This window comes from Rissa tridactyla, chromosome 12, assembly GCF_028500815.1.
Source record: "Rissa tridactyla isolate bRisTri1 chromosome 12, bRisTri1.patW.cur.20221130, whole genome shotgun sequence".
Taxonomy (NCBI): Eukaryota; Metazoa; Chordata; class Aves; order Charadriiformes; family Laridae; genus Rissa; species Rissa tridactyla.
Window position 1 is genome coordinate 14401773 of NC_071477.1, and position 16156 is coordinate 14417928.

The following is a 16156-nucleotide window of genomic DNA, read 5'->3' on the forward strand; positions in this document are numbered from 1 at the left end:
AGAGATGTAAATGAGACTCGGCAGGTTTATAGCAGCAATCAGTGGATGCACCAATTAACTAGACTATGGAAAAGGCATCCCTTAACTTAAAAGCCTTTTAATCTGAAGCATTTATTTTTAAGTGTACATCTATTACAGTTAAGAAGAAGCAAAGATACACCAAAAACACAAATAGCCCAAGAACAAAAAGAAAAAAAAAATACAGATGAGAAAGAAACTAGCTCAGGGGAAGGAGGGGGTGACCTGGTGAACAGAGAGTTGCAGCTGCCGCAGCGAGGAGCTCCCAGAAATGGGGCGGCACCGGGGACAACCTCACCAGAGTGGGGCAGAGTCTGCCCAGGGGGGGACACACAGATCCCCAGGAGCCCCACAAGGATCCCCAAGAGCTCCCGCAAGGCTCCAGGTCTGTGCACAAGCTCAGCAGCTCTGACCCCCCCTACAAGCAAAGCACTGACTGCAAAGGCAAGGCAGGACAGCGAAGTGTGAGATAAGCCAGAGGAGAAGGGTGACTTCTAGAGAGCAAGTCCTGCGCCCGGGGCTGGACGCCTTCTCCACTCGTCCAGGCCCCAGCTCAGGGATCCTCAGCGCGGGTTTCATTCTGCTGGCAAAGATCAGAGACAAAAACGCTACAGCTCTGGGACATCCTCGTCACGGGGCCCTCTCCAGAGCCTGGACAGAGCTGAAGTCAGGTCGTCTCACATCAAATAAGTTAAGAAAAGGTAAAAAAAAAAAAAAAAAAAATCAGATGCATGTTTCAAGGAAAACTGGTTTGTTTTAGCTGGAACTGCAAGACACATATTTTTTGACTTAAATGCAGTGGCTCAGGACTTCAGACTGTATTTCATTCCTGGGAATCTGACTGTCTTGGAGCAACGCAACTAACATCGGTGAGCGGGCAGGGCATGCGCAGGCTTGGCAATCAGCACCGCCAAAACCCGATTCCCCCTTTCCCAACGTATCCTACAGAATTCCTTTCAACCAGGAGTGTTTATTCCTAGCATTTAACACATTCTGATTAAAATAGATCCAGGAAGAACTGACATCTCCAGTAAATATTGCACTTCAAGATTAATGTGTGTGTTGATATTAAAGACTGAAAGCAGAGACTGACAGAAGACTTCCAGACATAGCAGGTTAGCGTCAAGAGCAATGGTCCTGAAAAGGATTTTAAAACCAGATTAGTTACCCAAGAAGGGACAAGCCGCAAGTTGAAAAAATTAGTACGTTTTAATGCTACTGCTCCGTGAAAAAGCCAACCCCTGTTGCAATTCCACCACTGCTGAAACGTCTCTGTTCTCCACAGCACTGTAAAACGCCTTCGGATGGGAAGGATCTGCAGGAAAGACAGCAGGGGCAGAGGTTCTCTCCTAGTGCACAAACAGACAGATTTAGTACCAAATGATCCAGAAGTAGATGGTAAAGAGGTGACTGGAGCTCGGGCTCTCAGGAATGGAAAGCGCACACACACGTACGCACACTCACACCCTAACCAACCCTAACCCCCTAATTCCAAACCCCAAGAGAAGAGTTACGCCTGCAGGGAGTCCTCCTGGCGGCTCTGCACGCGGCTGGTGTGTCGGGGTCCCAGTCAGCCCGGCTCCTTGGACCTCACATTTGGAGGGCAATTTCTGTGCTTTTTGACTTGCTAATTCTGGTAGCCACGAAAGACAGCCGCAACTAAATTGGCACATACAGAGTATCCTCATCTGTCAGCAAAAACATCTCTGACCAGCCCCGCTGGACTGGGAGAGGGGAAAAAATAATAATAAAGAGGCTGGTTTTTGTAGGTCAATATTTTTTATCCCAGAACAACTGGAAGATACATCCCTGAATGTGTTGCCCAGAGCGCTTTCAAAGCCTCATCCGTCAGAGATGGGGACCGGGAAGGGGCTGGGGTTTTGACAATGCAGTAATGCTCCACGGTTCCAAGCCGCACACGCACACACACACTACACAGCGTATCCCTGAAAATCCACGGGCTGCGAGGTACCCTCCAAGCGCTGTCCATCAGAAGCCGGAGTGAAGAATTACTCCTCGGAAAAGTCTCTGTCAATGTCCATATATGCCTCGTCGATGTAGCTAACTATGGCACAGGGGGATGTCCGGTCTGGACTGAGCAGTATAGATACAGTCTCTTTCCAGTAGGTAAAACTAATACATGAGCTCTGTGGGAAGAGATGAAGAGACTGGTTAGCGTGGTCCACAGGCACCAACATGCAGCAGAAGACGCATCCCAAAGGCATTCAGCAGAGAGAACTGAAAAATCGCCTCTTATTCAGCCCGACTTCCCCAGCCACACAGTTTCACAGCCCTGATTCACCGTTCTGCCCATCCTCCCTGGGGCGTGGAGCAGGAGGGGTGGACGCTGAACCAAGTGCACCTTCTACAACCAGCCTCCCGCTATCCCGCTGCAGGCAGGGGCTACCAGCACCTGCGGCAACTATAGCCCTGAGAGCAGCACAGGGTGACCACCAGGGCCGCCCAAGAGCAGTACACACACACACACATACAAGCCCAAACTTCTCCTTTGCTCTTCAATCCAAACACAAACTGGGACACTGCGGTGGTGCAGACGCTGGCTGTAGCTCCCGCTCCTAGGGAAGACACAAGGACAACACACCCTCCCTGCTCACATCCCTCTTGCATCGTCCTCTGAAGGCCAAAAGGCCTCTCTGGCAGCCCTGCACCACAGCATCTATTACCCAAAGCCCCGAGACACTGGACGACTATTTCCACCCCACCAGTGGCCCAAGACACAAGCAGCACCATAGCATTCATGCACAGCACAACGCAGCCCTGAAATGCCACAATGGCAGAGAGCTTTGGTCCTGACAGCATCTCCCCTCAGCAGCTCAGTCTGCCGTGGATGGGTCAAACCATGGCACGGGCATTGTCACACAGCGCCCCAAGTCACCCTGCCACTCCCCAGCGTTACAAGTCTGCACCATTCACTGCAACTTCTTCTCCTTCCCACATGGACTCCCTCCATTGTACTTCTCCTTTCCGGGGAACTGAAGCTCCTTATTTTATCTACTTCCAAGCCCTAACGCTGCCCCTCTTCAGGCACCCTGTCTATAGGAGTCTGCCTGCCCTGTGCTCACGTCACAGCCGTGGGGACGTGTGCTGCAGCGTACATACACACCAGAGAAGAGCTTTTACATGAAAACACTAAAAACCTGTTAAAGCTGCAACCTGAGCACTGCAAAGTCAAGGAAGAAAGCTGTGCAACCTCCCTTGAGCCTTCTAGGGCATATACAAGGGAGTCACCTTCTCATCACAGGTCATTTCTTCCTCTTAGTGCCCAAGACAGAGCAGCTCTGGAGTGGAAGCTTGCAGGCTGCTTTCCACAGGGCAGCTGCCGCCTTCTACCAGCTACACCAGATACTTCTCCTGCGCTGTTTGCCACACCAGGGAGAGAGGGGACTGCCTGGTTAAGGTGCTAACTAGCCTGGGAGCTGGATTCTGTCCTGCCTCCACATCCCCGTGCAGGTCTGGCCATCTCAAACCCGCTCAGCGTTGGCAAGTCTCACTTCTGTGTGCCAGAGCCAAGACCTAAGGTGTTATTTGCAGGGAAAACCAGCACTTAACTTGTGGTAGTCTGAGTGCTTGCAGAAGGGACCTGGCTGGGTAAGCAGGGGTGAAAAGCACTACAGAAACCTACACGTGGGGGGCAGAACTTGCTCCTGTCTTTCCCTTCACCACCTCTCACTTCCCATTTTTGCCAGGTGACCAATAGGCAGATATTGCTATAATCGATTCTCGCTGTGGTAAGAGGTTCACATACATTTTCTAAGCAGGTGCTGTCTTTATCCTTGTTGAGGTAATGCTGTTGCCAGAATCGCAGGAGACTGTGGAAGTTGTTCAGGATGAAGCCTGGGTATTTTTCTGTATATTCCATCTGTTGCAAAGTGCGCAGGTAAAAAGGTAGCTTTTCTTTCCTTCGGGCCAGCATTAGGATAACTAAACTTGTGTTCAAACAACTGACGTTTTCCTAAAAGTAAAAACGACACAGTAAAATCAAATAATAAATAAATAGAGACATGGGTTATACACATCCTTACAGAGCGTGCTCGTGGTAAGCATGCAGAGGAGGTGGCTCCTGCATGCATCAAGAAAGGACAAGGGTCTCCTCAAGAGAAACCAGGTTCCTCCCTGCTCCCAGCCCAGCTCATTACTACACAGCAAGACAACTGCAAAGTTACTGTCAGCTCTTTACCTGTGTAAGTGTCTGTACATGAATAATATTAATGAGACGGAAAAGAAAGGACATTCTCATGGACATCTGGGACATATATGATAACAGGCGGCACTCTGACAGGACTTCTGCAACTGCAACAAGAGGAAAAAGACAATCATCAGGTGCTTAAAGTTCAGACACGCTGACCCAAGCAATATGCATTAGAACTGGTGCTCAGGCTGTGGCAAAAAACCTGCAAGGTGCCATTTTTTTGGTCTAAAACCAGACTTTTCAAAGCCCAGACTTAAAATAACCATTATCACTATCAAACACACCCACCCACCCCATTTCTTACTCTTTACCTTTAGCATCAGACTGATTCTCAAACCGGTCCAGGGACAGTGTAATGCAGCGAACAAGCATGTTTGAGTCAACCAATGAACTGTTGATCTGATTTAAAAATATCTGGAACTAAAGAGAAATACTCTTTAGTGTTGCATTCGAAAACAAAAAAAACCAAAAAAAATCCACCCTCCATGAACACTCTGAGGTCTGACAGAGCAGCATTTCACACCCTTTTCAGAATGGCCAGGAGGCGTACTGAGCCAATCACTCTGCTGGCACAAGGGGAACAGGTCAGCGAACCCAAGGAGGGAGAGCTACGAACAGGGATTGGCAAGTAGGGCAACAGTAAGCATTCTCCAGAATTTGGACATCGAGAAGAGTACAGTTCTTGAGGGTTACTGGAGAAACTGCTGTGAATTCTGAACACGAACACCTAAAACATGCATTTCACCAACATAAGGCTTCACAAACATGGCCGATTTCCCCTTCCCTTCAGAAACAAGGGTTAGATTCTGAATGCCAAAATACTCAAGAGTCATTCCCTTTTTGTTCCCTCTAACACGAATAAGAGGAGACATACGCTCCCAGGCCTGCCTCATCCACTCCAAGCCAATACTGGCACTGAGAGCCGATCAAAGCAACCCTACAGAAGTGCCCTAAAACCGCTATGGAAGACACATGCCAAAGTCCCGGCACCGCTAAAATCTCTTTTGAAGCTGTGTCACTTCAATGAGACCAAGATTTCACACACTATTTGTTTTCAAAGAGGGAGATGAGACAGCATGGCTGCTGGCCTCTGTAGCTCCTCCAGCTCTGTGTCTTCCTACACTTGTTTTGTACAGCAGACAGTGCTGGGGAGGAACACGGTGAGGGATTCATACAGAATGAGAATTAAAAAAAAGTTACAGATCAATAAATAGGAAGCACACGCAAAATATAAAGACACATACTCTAAAACGTATGAATTCATTTACCAGAAAACAACCTGAAATTAAATACATTTTTCTTTTAAATACATCTCCGCTTGTATTCTGCAAGATCTGCCAGACCTAACAGCAACCAGAGAGAAATTACAGTAGCAAGTAAGAGCATGAGGTCATTCAAACCCTACCCAACAGTTGATGTTATATACACAAAGTGCATAAGAGCATGAAACCACTTTGCATAGAGAGCTGCCTGTTCTTGATCTACACATGCAACTAAGTTTTATAGGTCATTACATCAGCCATGACTTCTTAAAACGTCTGTAAGTTCAAATAACATCAAACATAAGATGGGTCTTTCCACGAAGAACACTCTCCCCCAGGCTACAGTAAAAGATTTTTTTGGAGCCTGTCTCAACGTCCACAACTATCAGCTTAACCCAAACCCCAATGACTTCACAGGAAACGTTCTACCATCTTTGAGCTCTGACCTTAGACCTGATCAAGTAACAGGGCAACGTTTTCTGAGCAGCTCATCCCCCGCTGACTCGGAACAGCTGGGAGCACTTCTGAAAAGAGGAGTGTCTGCAGCAATGTACGTGCTTGTGATTTGGCAGCTTACTCCTCCGGGTTTACTGTGCACCAAGCTCAACCATCACACCAACACCGGCAAACGCACCTGAGTTTCTTAGTGCTCCGTTTGGTTAGAGAGCACGTAATCTGACCCACTCGGGGCAGGTTTTACAAATATTTACCTTCTCATCTGTGTTGATGTACTTGTTGAACCTCTTGAATGCATCAATATTGAATTTCATCAGTTCTCCCAGAAGGTCAAAGTAACTCTGAAGCACATCTCGTGATTTGCACTCACTATCAACAATGCAGTAGAGAATATGCTGCCACGGGAGGAAAACACATTATTGCCACCGTTTAGCCCAAGCCAGCAGTACAGCAAAGACTCGGATTTAATCGCTATTTAAAACATTTGTCTGCAGGTTTAGTTCTTAAATGACAAAACTGAAGACAACAATTCAGATGAGTCTTTTGTTAAATTAACTCCCCAGTGACGCAGGCTATAGAATTGGCCACCCCACACCTGGCTGCCACAAGCAGAATTCACAAATGCTTTTCAAGAATTGCCCTATTCCCAGTGAATATTTAACACTACATTTTTACCCCCTTTTGAATTCACTACAGATTAATCCTTCTTGGTTGCTACAGAGATATGTTACAGAGGAAGCATGACATATACTTCATTACCTCCAGGAGTCCCCTCTTCAGCAGGAACATCTGGTCTGCATAGGAGGTGGTGCCTCGCAGAAAACTTTCAACTGCCCTTGCTTGCCAAAACCTGAGAAATAGAAGAAATGAGGTTTTAATTTTGGAGCAAGGGGAGTATTTTATCACAACTATAATTTAAATCAAATTGCCTAATCACTTTCATTCTAATGTGAAGCTGGCTTCAGACCTGTTGATTCTGCAGAAAAATCACTGCCTGTACTGGGGATGAGGTTCAACGCAAGCTTTGGCGTTCTCACCTGCACTGCCATTGTGGCCAAGTGCAACGAAGACAGATCTTTTCACAGCTTATGATTTTCAAGCATTTTCAACTGCTGTAAGCTGTATAAAAACAAACCGACTTCACAGTCAACTCCAAACAGCATGTTCCAGCGCAAAGTGAACCCACCTGAAGGAGGATTCAGCTGGTTCCTTCTTCATGACCTGAAGCAGTCTGGTCAACAAGCCTCTTTTCCCATCACAGACAAGACTCCTAGAGCATGTGAAGAAATTACAGCATGAGTGGAAGGGCTGGCAAGCACTGTACCTTGTAGAACACTGACTCCGGTCTCTTCTCCAGAGCTTTTAATGATCAAAATCCCAGTATTAAATACACAGTACAAATATTAACTTTCATTACTAGTTCTGCCAGTGGAATAGTTCTCCTCACTGCCTTTGGTAAACATCTGCAATACCTGCAACACAATTTCCAAATAAATCCTAAAAAAAAAATAAATTTAATTTCTTCTGAAAATTTTAATGATTTCAGAAATACCAATTCATAGCTTGCGGGAATTAAGAGAATAGAAAAAAACCAACATATACCAAATTTGAGCTTAGGAATGAAAGAAAAACATGCCTCTCTTGCTCAACAAACATAAAGGAAGCTTTAAGTTCCGTTTAGGAGGCAGAGCAGTATGGAAACCTAGATGGTACATGAGGTAGCCTTCTTCTGTATGTAATAGTGAAAGTACAGAACCACAATATTACTTGAATTAAATAGCATCTTCAGCAGAGTATCTACCTACAGTAAGCCTGTGCAGAAGCAAGGACTTAATCTCCTCATGTATCAAGAAAAGCAACATGAAAATGAAATGCTAAGGGTGGAAAAGAAACCAATTTTAGGCCAGAAACTGAGTAATGCTGCCTGCCTGGCTATACAGACCATCCTGCCGATGGTTCAAGTGGCACTCTTCTACCCCAAAACCACCCCAGCACACAACATTCAGCAGACGCAGCCAGGACAAGGGCTACGTACTCTATCAGCACCTTTGCTGGGCACTCAATAGCCGCTGACAAAGCCTTCGTGGGAAGCTGTTTTCTCACAGCGTGACAGTCCGTTCCACTAACACTCGAGAGACAGATGAGAAACTCTGCAGGTTGGAAAAAGCTGTGTACACCCTTGATACGCTTCCTTTCGCTGTGCTCCTAACACGGGGAATTTTTCCTCCTAAACACTTACACCTTTTCAAACAAAGCCAAGAAGGTGCTCAGAAGGAAAGGATCCGAGTAACACAGGCACCATTTCTTCCCAATTAGGCACAATATTATGGTGATAATTATAATCTAAAAAACCTCTTAGAGAATTCCCCTTTGAAGCGAGGCAAACCTGCTCTGTGCAGACCAAGTCCCTGCTGATACTCTGGGAGCATTCTGAGAACTAAATCCTGCAAACAGTGTTTCACCTTGGGAGATTTGTACATCAGAATTGCGTATTAAAGAGCTTATTAAATCCAAATAGTCAATCTAGCAGATACTCAAATGTAACACTAGAGATTCTGTAAGTGGTTTACCACGTTAATCTAATTTAGCTTATTCTAGTTATTAGCTGCTCTTAAAATAAAGGCTCTGAGCAGGCACATTTAGATCTGTTTATGCAGACTGCAAAGGGACATTGTGTGTGCACAGGCTGCTCTTGAACCTCAAAACTAAGATTTATTAGTAGTAACAATTCATGCATTAGAAAGATCCCAGTTTACTTCATAGGTCTGCAATGCCTGTAGTGAGGAAGGCCAGACAAACAGGCAGACCCAGCACAGTCTGGGTTGTGAATAAAAAAAACCAAAACATTTTAGGCTGCTTTTGTTTTTAGGGTGCCTTACTCTGAGCACGAGCACACTGTAGATTTGCTAATGACCACGAGCACCGTACAAACCTAGACACTTCCTACTGAAACACATCACTGAAATTAAAGCAAGTGAAGTGGAGAGAAGGATCCAAAATAAAACAGGTGACATCAAACCTCCACTATTAAGTGCCTGCAAAATGCTAGAAGCTGCTGACCTAAAGCCTCTATCCCTACTCACCTGTCTGTGTTGACAACTGCATCAACTTCAGGGATGTTGGCTTTATGGGAGATCGCGCTCAGCTCATTCAGTTCCTGGCTGTTTAAAAGGAGATACTTGTTCCTAAAGCAAGACAGGTGGGGAGAAAAATATGATGAATTTAAGAGGCAGGCAAACATCCAACCCCATGAAGAGTAAAGCCACGTTCCTACAAGAACTGCAGGACCAGGCAACCAGCTTTCACTGCCCTGGCTCTTCACACTCCCCTCCACCACAGCAACTACCAAGGCCAACTACCTGCTGTTTTATAAGCCTCCTCCAAAATTCACAAAATTCAGGTTTTACCACTGACCAGCTTTGTGATGCTGGTTCTTTGCGGACCTGCTCAGGATCTTACGGTTTTGTTGTGTGAATATTTGCTTCCAGATGGCACTCGTTTTTGAAGATCTCAGCAACATTTTGCTGAATTTCAGCAGACTTTAAAGCAAACTTTTTCACAGCTTCCTACAGTCTTCCTCTGCCATATAGAGACTATGCTCCTTAGCAGTAATAAACCTCAATTAGAAAGCAGAAACTGCAAAAAGTACTCAATCATCCCTGGTATTTTATTACTCGGAGAAAATTGTTTAATCTGGAAATATTTAAAAGTTTCATGAAATACAGAAAGTAAACCAGGAATGGAACTAAAAACCACTGAATTTACATTAAGTATTTTATTAAAATACTGAACTTTTTATAAGGAAAACCAATCTGTAAAATAAATTAAATGCAGAAGAAGTCTGACAAAGTAGAAACGTAGTCCAGAGGCTCCCTTTGCCAGACTCCCTGCCCAGTATCAGTGTGCTCCCTTAGAGCCCTCCTACTTCCAAGCGCTCAGAATCAGACCCAGATTCCCCTAGACCCCGGGGAACCCAGCATGCTGTGGGGAGGGTGTGCAAAGACAACCCATTCACCAGAACATAGCAACTACACAGAGGATAAATTATTAGACCAGAAAGGTGATGGGGATGCCGTCTTGCTTCAAACACTATCTTCCGGATTAGTGCCCACTGAGGCTGTCACGTGAAGCTGCTTTTGATCTGGATCAACAGGTTTCTGTAATGAAAACGCAGCCTCTCTCTCCACCCAATAAACAGCTCTGCAAGTTTGGTTTATACACAGTTTTACCAAAGTTAATATTAGTATATAAATACTTGCTGTCATCCTGTCCTCGGCTAACTCAGCTTATCTGTGATTTCCTAGAAAGTTCATGTAACTATTTGTTTAAAGCCCGAACCAGATTCCACACATTCCACTTGGTCAAATGCTAGAGCTGAAAGCTGTTTTCTGTTTAAAGAAGCCTGAGATCTTTGCAATAACGACTGAAGTAGAAACATCATCTAAAGAAATTTTATTGGAAAACCTGGAGTGATTCCTGGGCAAACAGCGTCTGGCATGGAGGATTTACAATAGGTCAGCCTTTCCCTTAGGTTTACAATACGTCCAGCAGCTCCCCATTCTTAAAGCCAATATTTACCAATCAAAAAGGCTGATACTTTCAGTTTGTGTATCTAACAGTACTAGATAAAGCCTACACAAAAGTATCACTCCGGCTGTAGATAAGACCTGCTAGACAAGAAGCAAAGGCATGTACATATTTAGTGTAATATGCCTCAAAATGCAGGTGTTTGTAAAGAATAGGAAACCATCTTGCAGGACTGAATTAAGCACGACAGGACATTTGACAGAACGCAATATGTGATTCCGCAAGTCAGAATAGAGCAACAAGTACCTCTGCACCAGCAGAGGAGGTGTGATTCTTGAGTAAATGCACTAAAAAATAAAAATAAATTGAAAAAAAAAAAATCTGCATCACCCTTCAACTACTCCAGCAGACTCAAGCTTTGTAAGTATGCCTTTTGAAGGCAAACAGAAGCTTTCTTCCTACTTCCAACCTAGGTTCCCAATGGCTACCCGACAGATAATTGTTTCCCATCCAGTTTAATCAGGTCTTCTCCATTTCTGGCGTTTAGACAGCATTCACGTCTACCCAGCCTTTTTGCAAAGGCAAAAGAGTATTGATTAAACCCATTCCAGAAGTACACTGTCTTGAACCCTGATCTTCCAACAGCCTTTGTTTCATGCTTGTTCCACTCTGAATTAAACCTGCACAGGTCCTCACAGGGCACACATTCTCTTGCGAGCACACTGGCTCGCCACCAGCTCCCAGGGAGAAGACAGATAAACAGCATTCATGAAAGCTGCCTCCTTATTTCTTCAGCCAGAAAGCGTTGACTCATCACATAAATGTTTCAGTTCATTTCAACATGAAGCAAAATGGACTATTTTTAATCGTCAACAGACATACTAAGACATGCCCATCGGAGAGCATATCCATAGCCTTTTCATAGCAGGAGCTGAAAGGCACATGAACATCTGAATTGAGTTTTAAGGACAGTACAATGTTCCATTCACATGGAGCCTGCAGCGTGCCTGGGACACCCGCTGGAACTGCGACCAGGCAAACAATACCACCGAGCCGCAAGCTACCCCAGCTTTTCATACTCACTCATGGTGATCACTAAAGCTCTGGAGAAGCCTCAAGAACTGTATCTTTAAAGTAATGTCCTAAAAAGAGACAAGAAAGGTCAAAAAAATTTGCTTTAGTATTTTTGCATATCATTAGTTACCAAGCCGAGACGAAACAGCTGAATTGAAAACCTATCCAAATCAGCGCCATTTGGACGGCAGAGCAAGTGCCTTGCATAAACGGAGAAGGCTGCACTTTGCAGGCTTCCCAAAATAGAACAGAACTGGAGACTGCCTCCAAGCCTATGCATGTAACGGTTAATATTTTCTTCTCACCGCAAAGACCAAAGAGCTCATCACTGTATCGATTGATTTCAAATATCTAGGTTCGAAGAAATAAAACCCACCCAACAAAAAAAACCAAACCAAAACAACAAAACCCTCAACCCCTCAAAAACCTGACGGCAACCCATTTTTTGTCCTGTACCTCTCCTGTGCCTCCTCTCCTCTACTGTGCTAGACCCAGTAGCTGTCACTTCTTTAACTTTGGTCATCTTCCTCCTTTGGCCTCCATGGACCACAGAATTTACCCCTTTCCCAGTTCCAAAAATGGGAGAGAGGGGAGAGGCTAAATTGCCCTCTGCTAAATTGCTAGCATAAGGCAAAAACTTAAATGAAAATAATAATTCACAAAAACCTGAATGCTACCACACCTCAATTCATTTATTGTACAAGCACCCAGTTACTCAATACGACTCCTCAGAATTATACGATAAGATAAAAGTCCAACACAGAATTTAAAAAGTTACTCACTGGGCTACAATCACAATTTTGATTGTGTCCATGCAGAACAAGGACTGATGCCGAATGCTTTCTCCAGATCAGTTTGTCAAACAAGTTATTGAGGCCGGGAATCAGTTTGAACTCTGCTATCATTTTATGAACCTGGAAAACAAAGAGAAGTACATACTCATTTGCTGCCACCTCAAATATAGGTACAACGTAGTCTGGTAAGCTGATGGGCACAATTACGTCATCCTCTGACAACAGAAAGAGTGAATTCTTTTATCAAACAGCATGTGTTTGTGTTTACATGCACACTAACCATGGTGTATCATTAGAGTAGCTTCCATTTGGTGGACCTGGATAGAAAACAGACATTTTGGGAGAAAGCTGTTAGCCAGTGCTTCAGTTTACCACTGGAAGCAACTTTGGACATCGGGAGATCACTTACAACACTTTAAAAATACTTCTATACCTAACTTCTATGTATCACAAAACTAAGCTGTGGATATTCTGCTGTCAGTCATCCACTGCGCACCCTTTGCCTTTCTAGTTCATCCACTTGAAGGTGAGCTACTCCTCTAAAACAAACAAACTATCGATATCCCTTTTGTTCAAGTGACTAAGGCAGGAGTTCTGAGCAAAGCAGAGTGCAGCAGTAACACAACCACACTGCAGTTCAAGCGCTGCTCCTTCAGGTTAAGAGGAAGTTGAAATTCTTTAGAAAATGCTCAGGAGGGAAGAAAATGCCAAATTACTCAGGTTTATTTATCAGTCTGCCCACCAAGCAAGGACATATACATCATGACATGTTTGAAACAGGTTATAGAGCTGCTCATGTAAAAAGGCTAATAATTTTGGTGTCAATGGCTGCTAAATACCTTCATTCCAAGTTTTGATACTTCTGATGTGAGTGATTTGGAAGACAAGGAATAGAAGCACAAAGCAGGATGAACTCTCATCAGCTGTAGGCCTATGACAAGCAGCATCCCTTGAGATGCAGCGCAACTGAAAGCCACGCGTGACTGAGAAGCCCAGCATGCTGTAAAAATTAAGTGCCCAAATCAATAACAGACACGTTCCTTAAAATCAAGTCACCTAAACAATAACCTAAGTCATCCCTGAGATGCAGAATTATAACTAGCAGTATTTCAAGATAACTCCATTTGTTCTATTTCCTCCAATACCTGAATGAAGCAAAAATATTTGAAGCTGATGATATTTTACAGGTTTTCATTCTTATTCTTGTTTGCAGCATAGCTGAGACGGCCTTTTGCATTCCTCTTGGCTGTAGCCACCAACTTTCCCATCTATATGGAAATCACATTCCCACTGCTGGGCATCTCTGAATATCACACCCGAGGAAGCATGCAGCTCCATCCCACCTCACCCATACGCCCCTGACAGATTGCAATGCCTGGAGTCCTTCGGTGCTCCCTTACTTTACACTGCTCTCAGACACTTTGACCTAGTCACAAGCCTCCAACAAAAAAGCTCTGAGGAATCCGGCCGAACAAAGCACTCCCTGTAGTCCCCCTGTCCCTCCGAGGCCAGCACGGCACACGCACAACGGGCTGAAAACAAGTGTGCGAGCTGCCTGCGAGAGCCTCGGCCCCTCACTAAAGGAGGAGCTCTCAATGCTCATCGCTTCAACTCCTGAATCTGCTCCTTTCCACACCGAGCATAATCTGTTTATTCCAAATGACTCATCCCCTAATTTCACATGTATTTAGTTTGCTTAACTTTAAGTTCTCACCTGACAGAGGGTTGCATGACAAAGCTCCTGAGTCACAGCCATTGCCTTTGGATCACGCTCTCTCCCAGACCCCAAACTCATTACAAGTACTCAGCCTGGGGTGCCAAGACAACCCCTGCTCTATATTCATCCTTCAAACTCCTTTGATTTTTTCCTGTTGCTGCCCAGCTTCACAGGAATTGCTCTATTGCTTTCTCCCTACTAGAACTATTATGATCTTCTACGGCATGCAGTTTGGTTCCCCGTAGCAGGAGGAAGTAAATCAGCTGATTGCCTTTCACCACAACACAGACATGCAAGACAGCCCAGAAAAATATATGAGGAGAGTAGTTTAGGGTGTGACCATAATGAGAAGGAAGGCACAGATCTGCAGTGAAACACCACTTATCCCCAAGGGCGTGATCAGCCCCAGTGCGGCGGCAGGTAGGAGCCGAGTCACTGCTAGCGCAGTCGGCAATTTTTGCAAGTTAGCCAGCAGTCAAGTTTAAACCAATTTAGAGTAAACATTCAGCAACAGGTTGAGTTTGTTAGGAAGCTGCATCATGCTTCAAGCGAACGCCAGGCCATTACGCCGATTATCACAGTGGACTGAAGCAGGTTTGTGATGCCCTTTAAAAAGTCGATGCAAAATTATTCCAATATGAAACCTTTGGATGCTCAGACTGGAAGAGAGAGATCACAGATCCTGTGCTTTTATTCCCTCATAGAAAAAGAGATACCGTCAAGCAGCTGAAATGCTTCTCAGTGAGCAGTCCTACTGCAGACACTGCCATTCCCTGCTTAGCGGAGCTTTCCATGCAGAATGGCTCAGCTCTCGTTCTTAATCTGGCTGCCGCTCAGGAAGGGGAATGGATCTGCATCTGCCAGACAAGTCTTTGAAAACTTTTCCTAGATTAAGGAATGTGCTTCAAAGCAGTGGATTTTACAAAATGAGCTGTCTCTGGACAAAAAAGTGTTTGGGAATGAAGTAACTCAAATCTTTCAAGGATCCAATTCCAGTCCTGAATCAGGCCTAGGGAAGGGAACTGCATGCCAGCTTTATCCTTAGACAGCTTCCCTGTTTGCGTGGGGGCTGAAGTAGCAGAGGAAGAATAAAGACTTGTTCTTCCAGGAAATTATAAAAAAAGTCAGCTTCAAAGCTAGCTATTTCAGCAGCATACTTTCTACCTTGTCACATTAGACAGAGACGCGCTAGAAGTGCCCCAGGGAGGTACAGAATCGAGCACCTCCAGCTCCTTGAGCCGAAGGCAGCAGGATGAGTGCAAGCCTCAAGTAGTTTCTGCATTATCTATAAAACTGCGTTCTTGTGGTGAAATCAGGCAGGGATGAATTATTTGACTTGATACAATGGAAAAAAAAAAAAGTCCTCCTAACAAATCCATGTTTTGGTAGTTTCAGTTATGTCTTGGGCTTTTTTTTTTTTGCTAATTTATTTTATGCCCAATAGAAACAGTATGTCTAAAAGGATTATGAGTTTCTTATGGCAGTGACTGTGGTTTCTGAATTGCTAGTTTCCTCCGGTTACTACTGTGCAGAATTTATTTCTTTTTAATGCTGAGTATCCATTAGTAGGGTCAGAGTGAACAGGTTAGTTATGTTCAGGACTGTTCTACAAATGCACTTCTATTATAAATTCAGATTAAGAGATTTAAGAGACCGACTGTGGCAAGTATTTGTGATTCCTATACAGTGGGAGGTTACTAGCAAAGAACAAAATACTCAAGATAAGTGTGCTCAAGCAACTGCCCCCCTAGCAGAGCTACTCTTGCCTAATACAACAGCCCTCCAACAACTCAAACAATTTGATCCTCCCACTCTCTAGGGCATCCAAATGCCCCTGCTATTCCAAGCTGCTCTGCTGAGCTGAGCAGACTGCCAGTGTTGGAAGCCTGTCAAAACTGCACCAACAGATTGCTCCTCTTTTCCCTTCACAATATGCTTTTGACCCGTTTAAAATCAAACTACAGCCAAGCTGCGGCGACTGGTTCTCCGTAAGCCTATGTGGGGCAGGGAACAAATTATTTTTCATTTTGAAAGCAAGAAACGCGAAACAGACGAGTGGGATTTCCAGGGAGAGCCTAGTGCAGGCAGCACTGAAGTG

General features: G+C 44.7%; 1 protein-coding gene across 1 annotated transcript in view; it reads right to left on the reverse strand.

Annotated features, from left to right (window-relative positions):
* Positions 1 to 81: 81 nt before the first annotated feature.
* TRPC4AP (transient receptor potential cation channel subfamily C member 4 associated protein) overlaps positions 82 to 16156 on the reverse strand; it is a 38029-nt gene continuing 21954 nt past the window's right edge. Inside the window, exons 10-19 of the mRNA XM_054218738.1 lie at positions 12330 to 12461; positions 11557 to 11615; positions 9030 to 9131; positions 7133 to 7216; positions 6706 to 6796; positions 6201 to 6341; positions 4540 to 4648; positions 4217 to 4329; positions 3785 to 3991; positions 82 to 2165 (exon numbers count right to left, since the gene is read on the reverse strand). Of these exons, the coding sequence (XP_054074713.1) occupies positions 2028 to 2165; positions 3785 to 3991; positions 4217 to 4329; positions 4540 to 4648; positions 6201 to 6341; positions 6706 to 6796; positions 7133 to 7216; positions 9030 to 9131; positions 11557 to 11615; positions 12330 to 12461 (1176 nt within the window). The 3' untranslated portion in view covers positions 82 to 2027. The remainder of the gene's footprint in view (positions 2166 to 3784; positions 3992 to 4216; positions 4330 to 4539; positions 4649 to 6200; positions 6342 to 6705; positions 6797 to 7132; positions 7217 to 9029; positions 9132 to 11556; positions 11616 to 12329; positions 12462 to 16156) is intronic.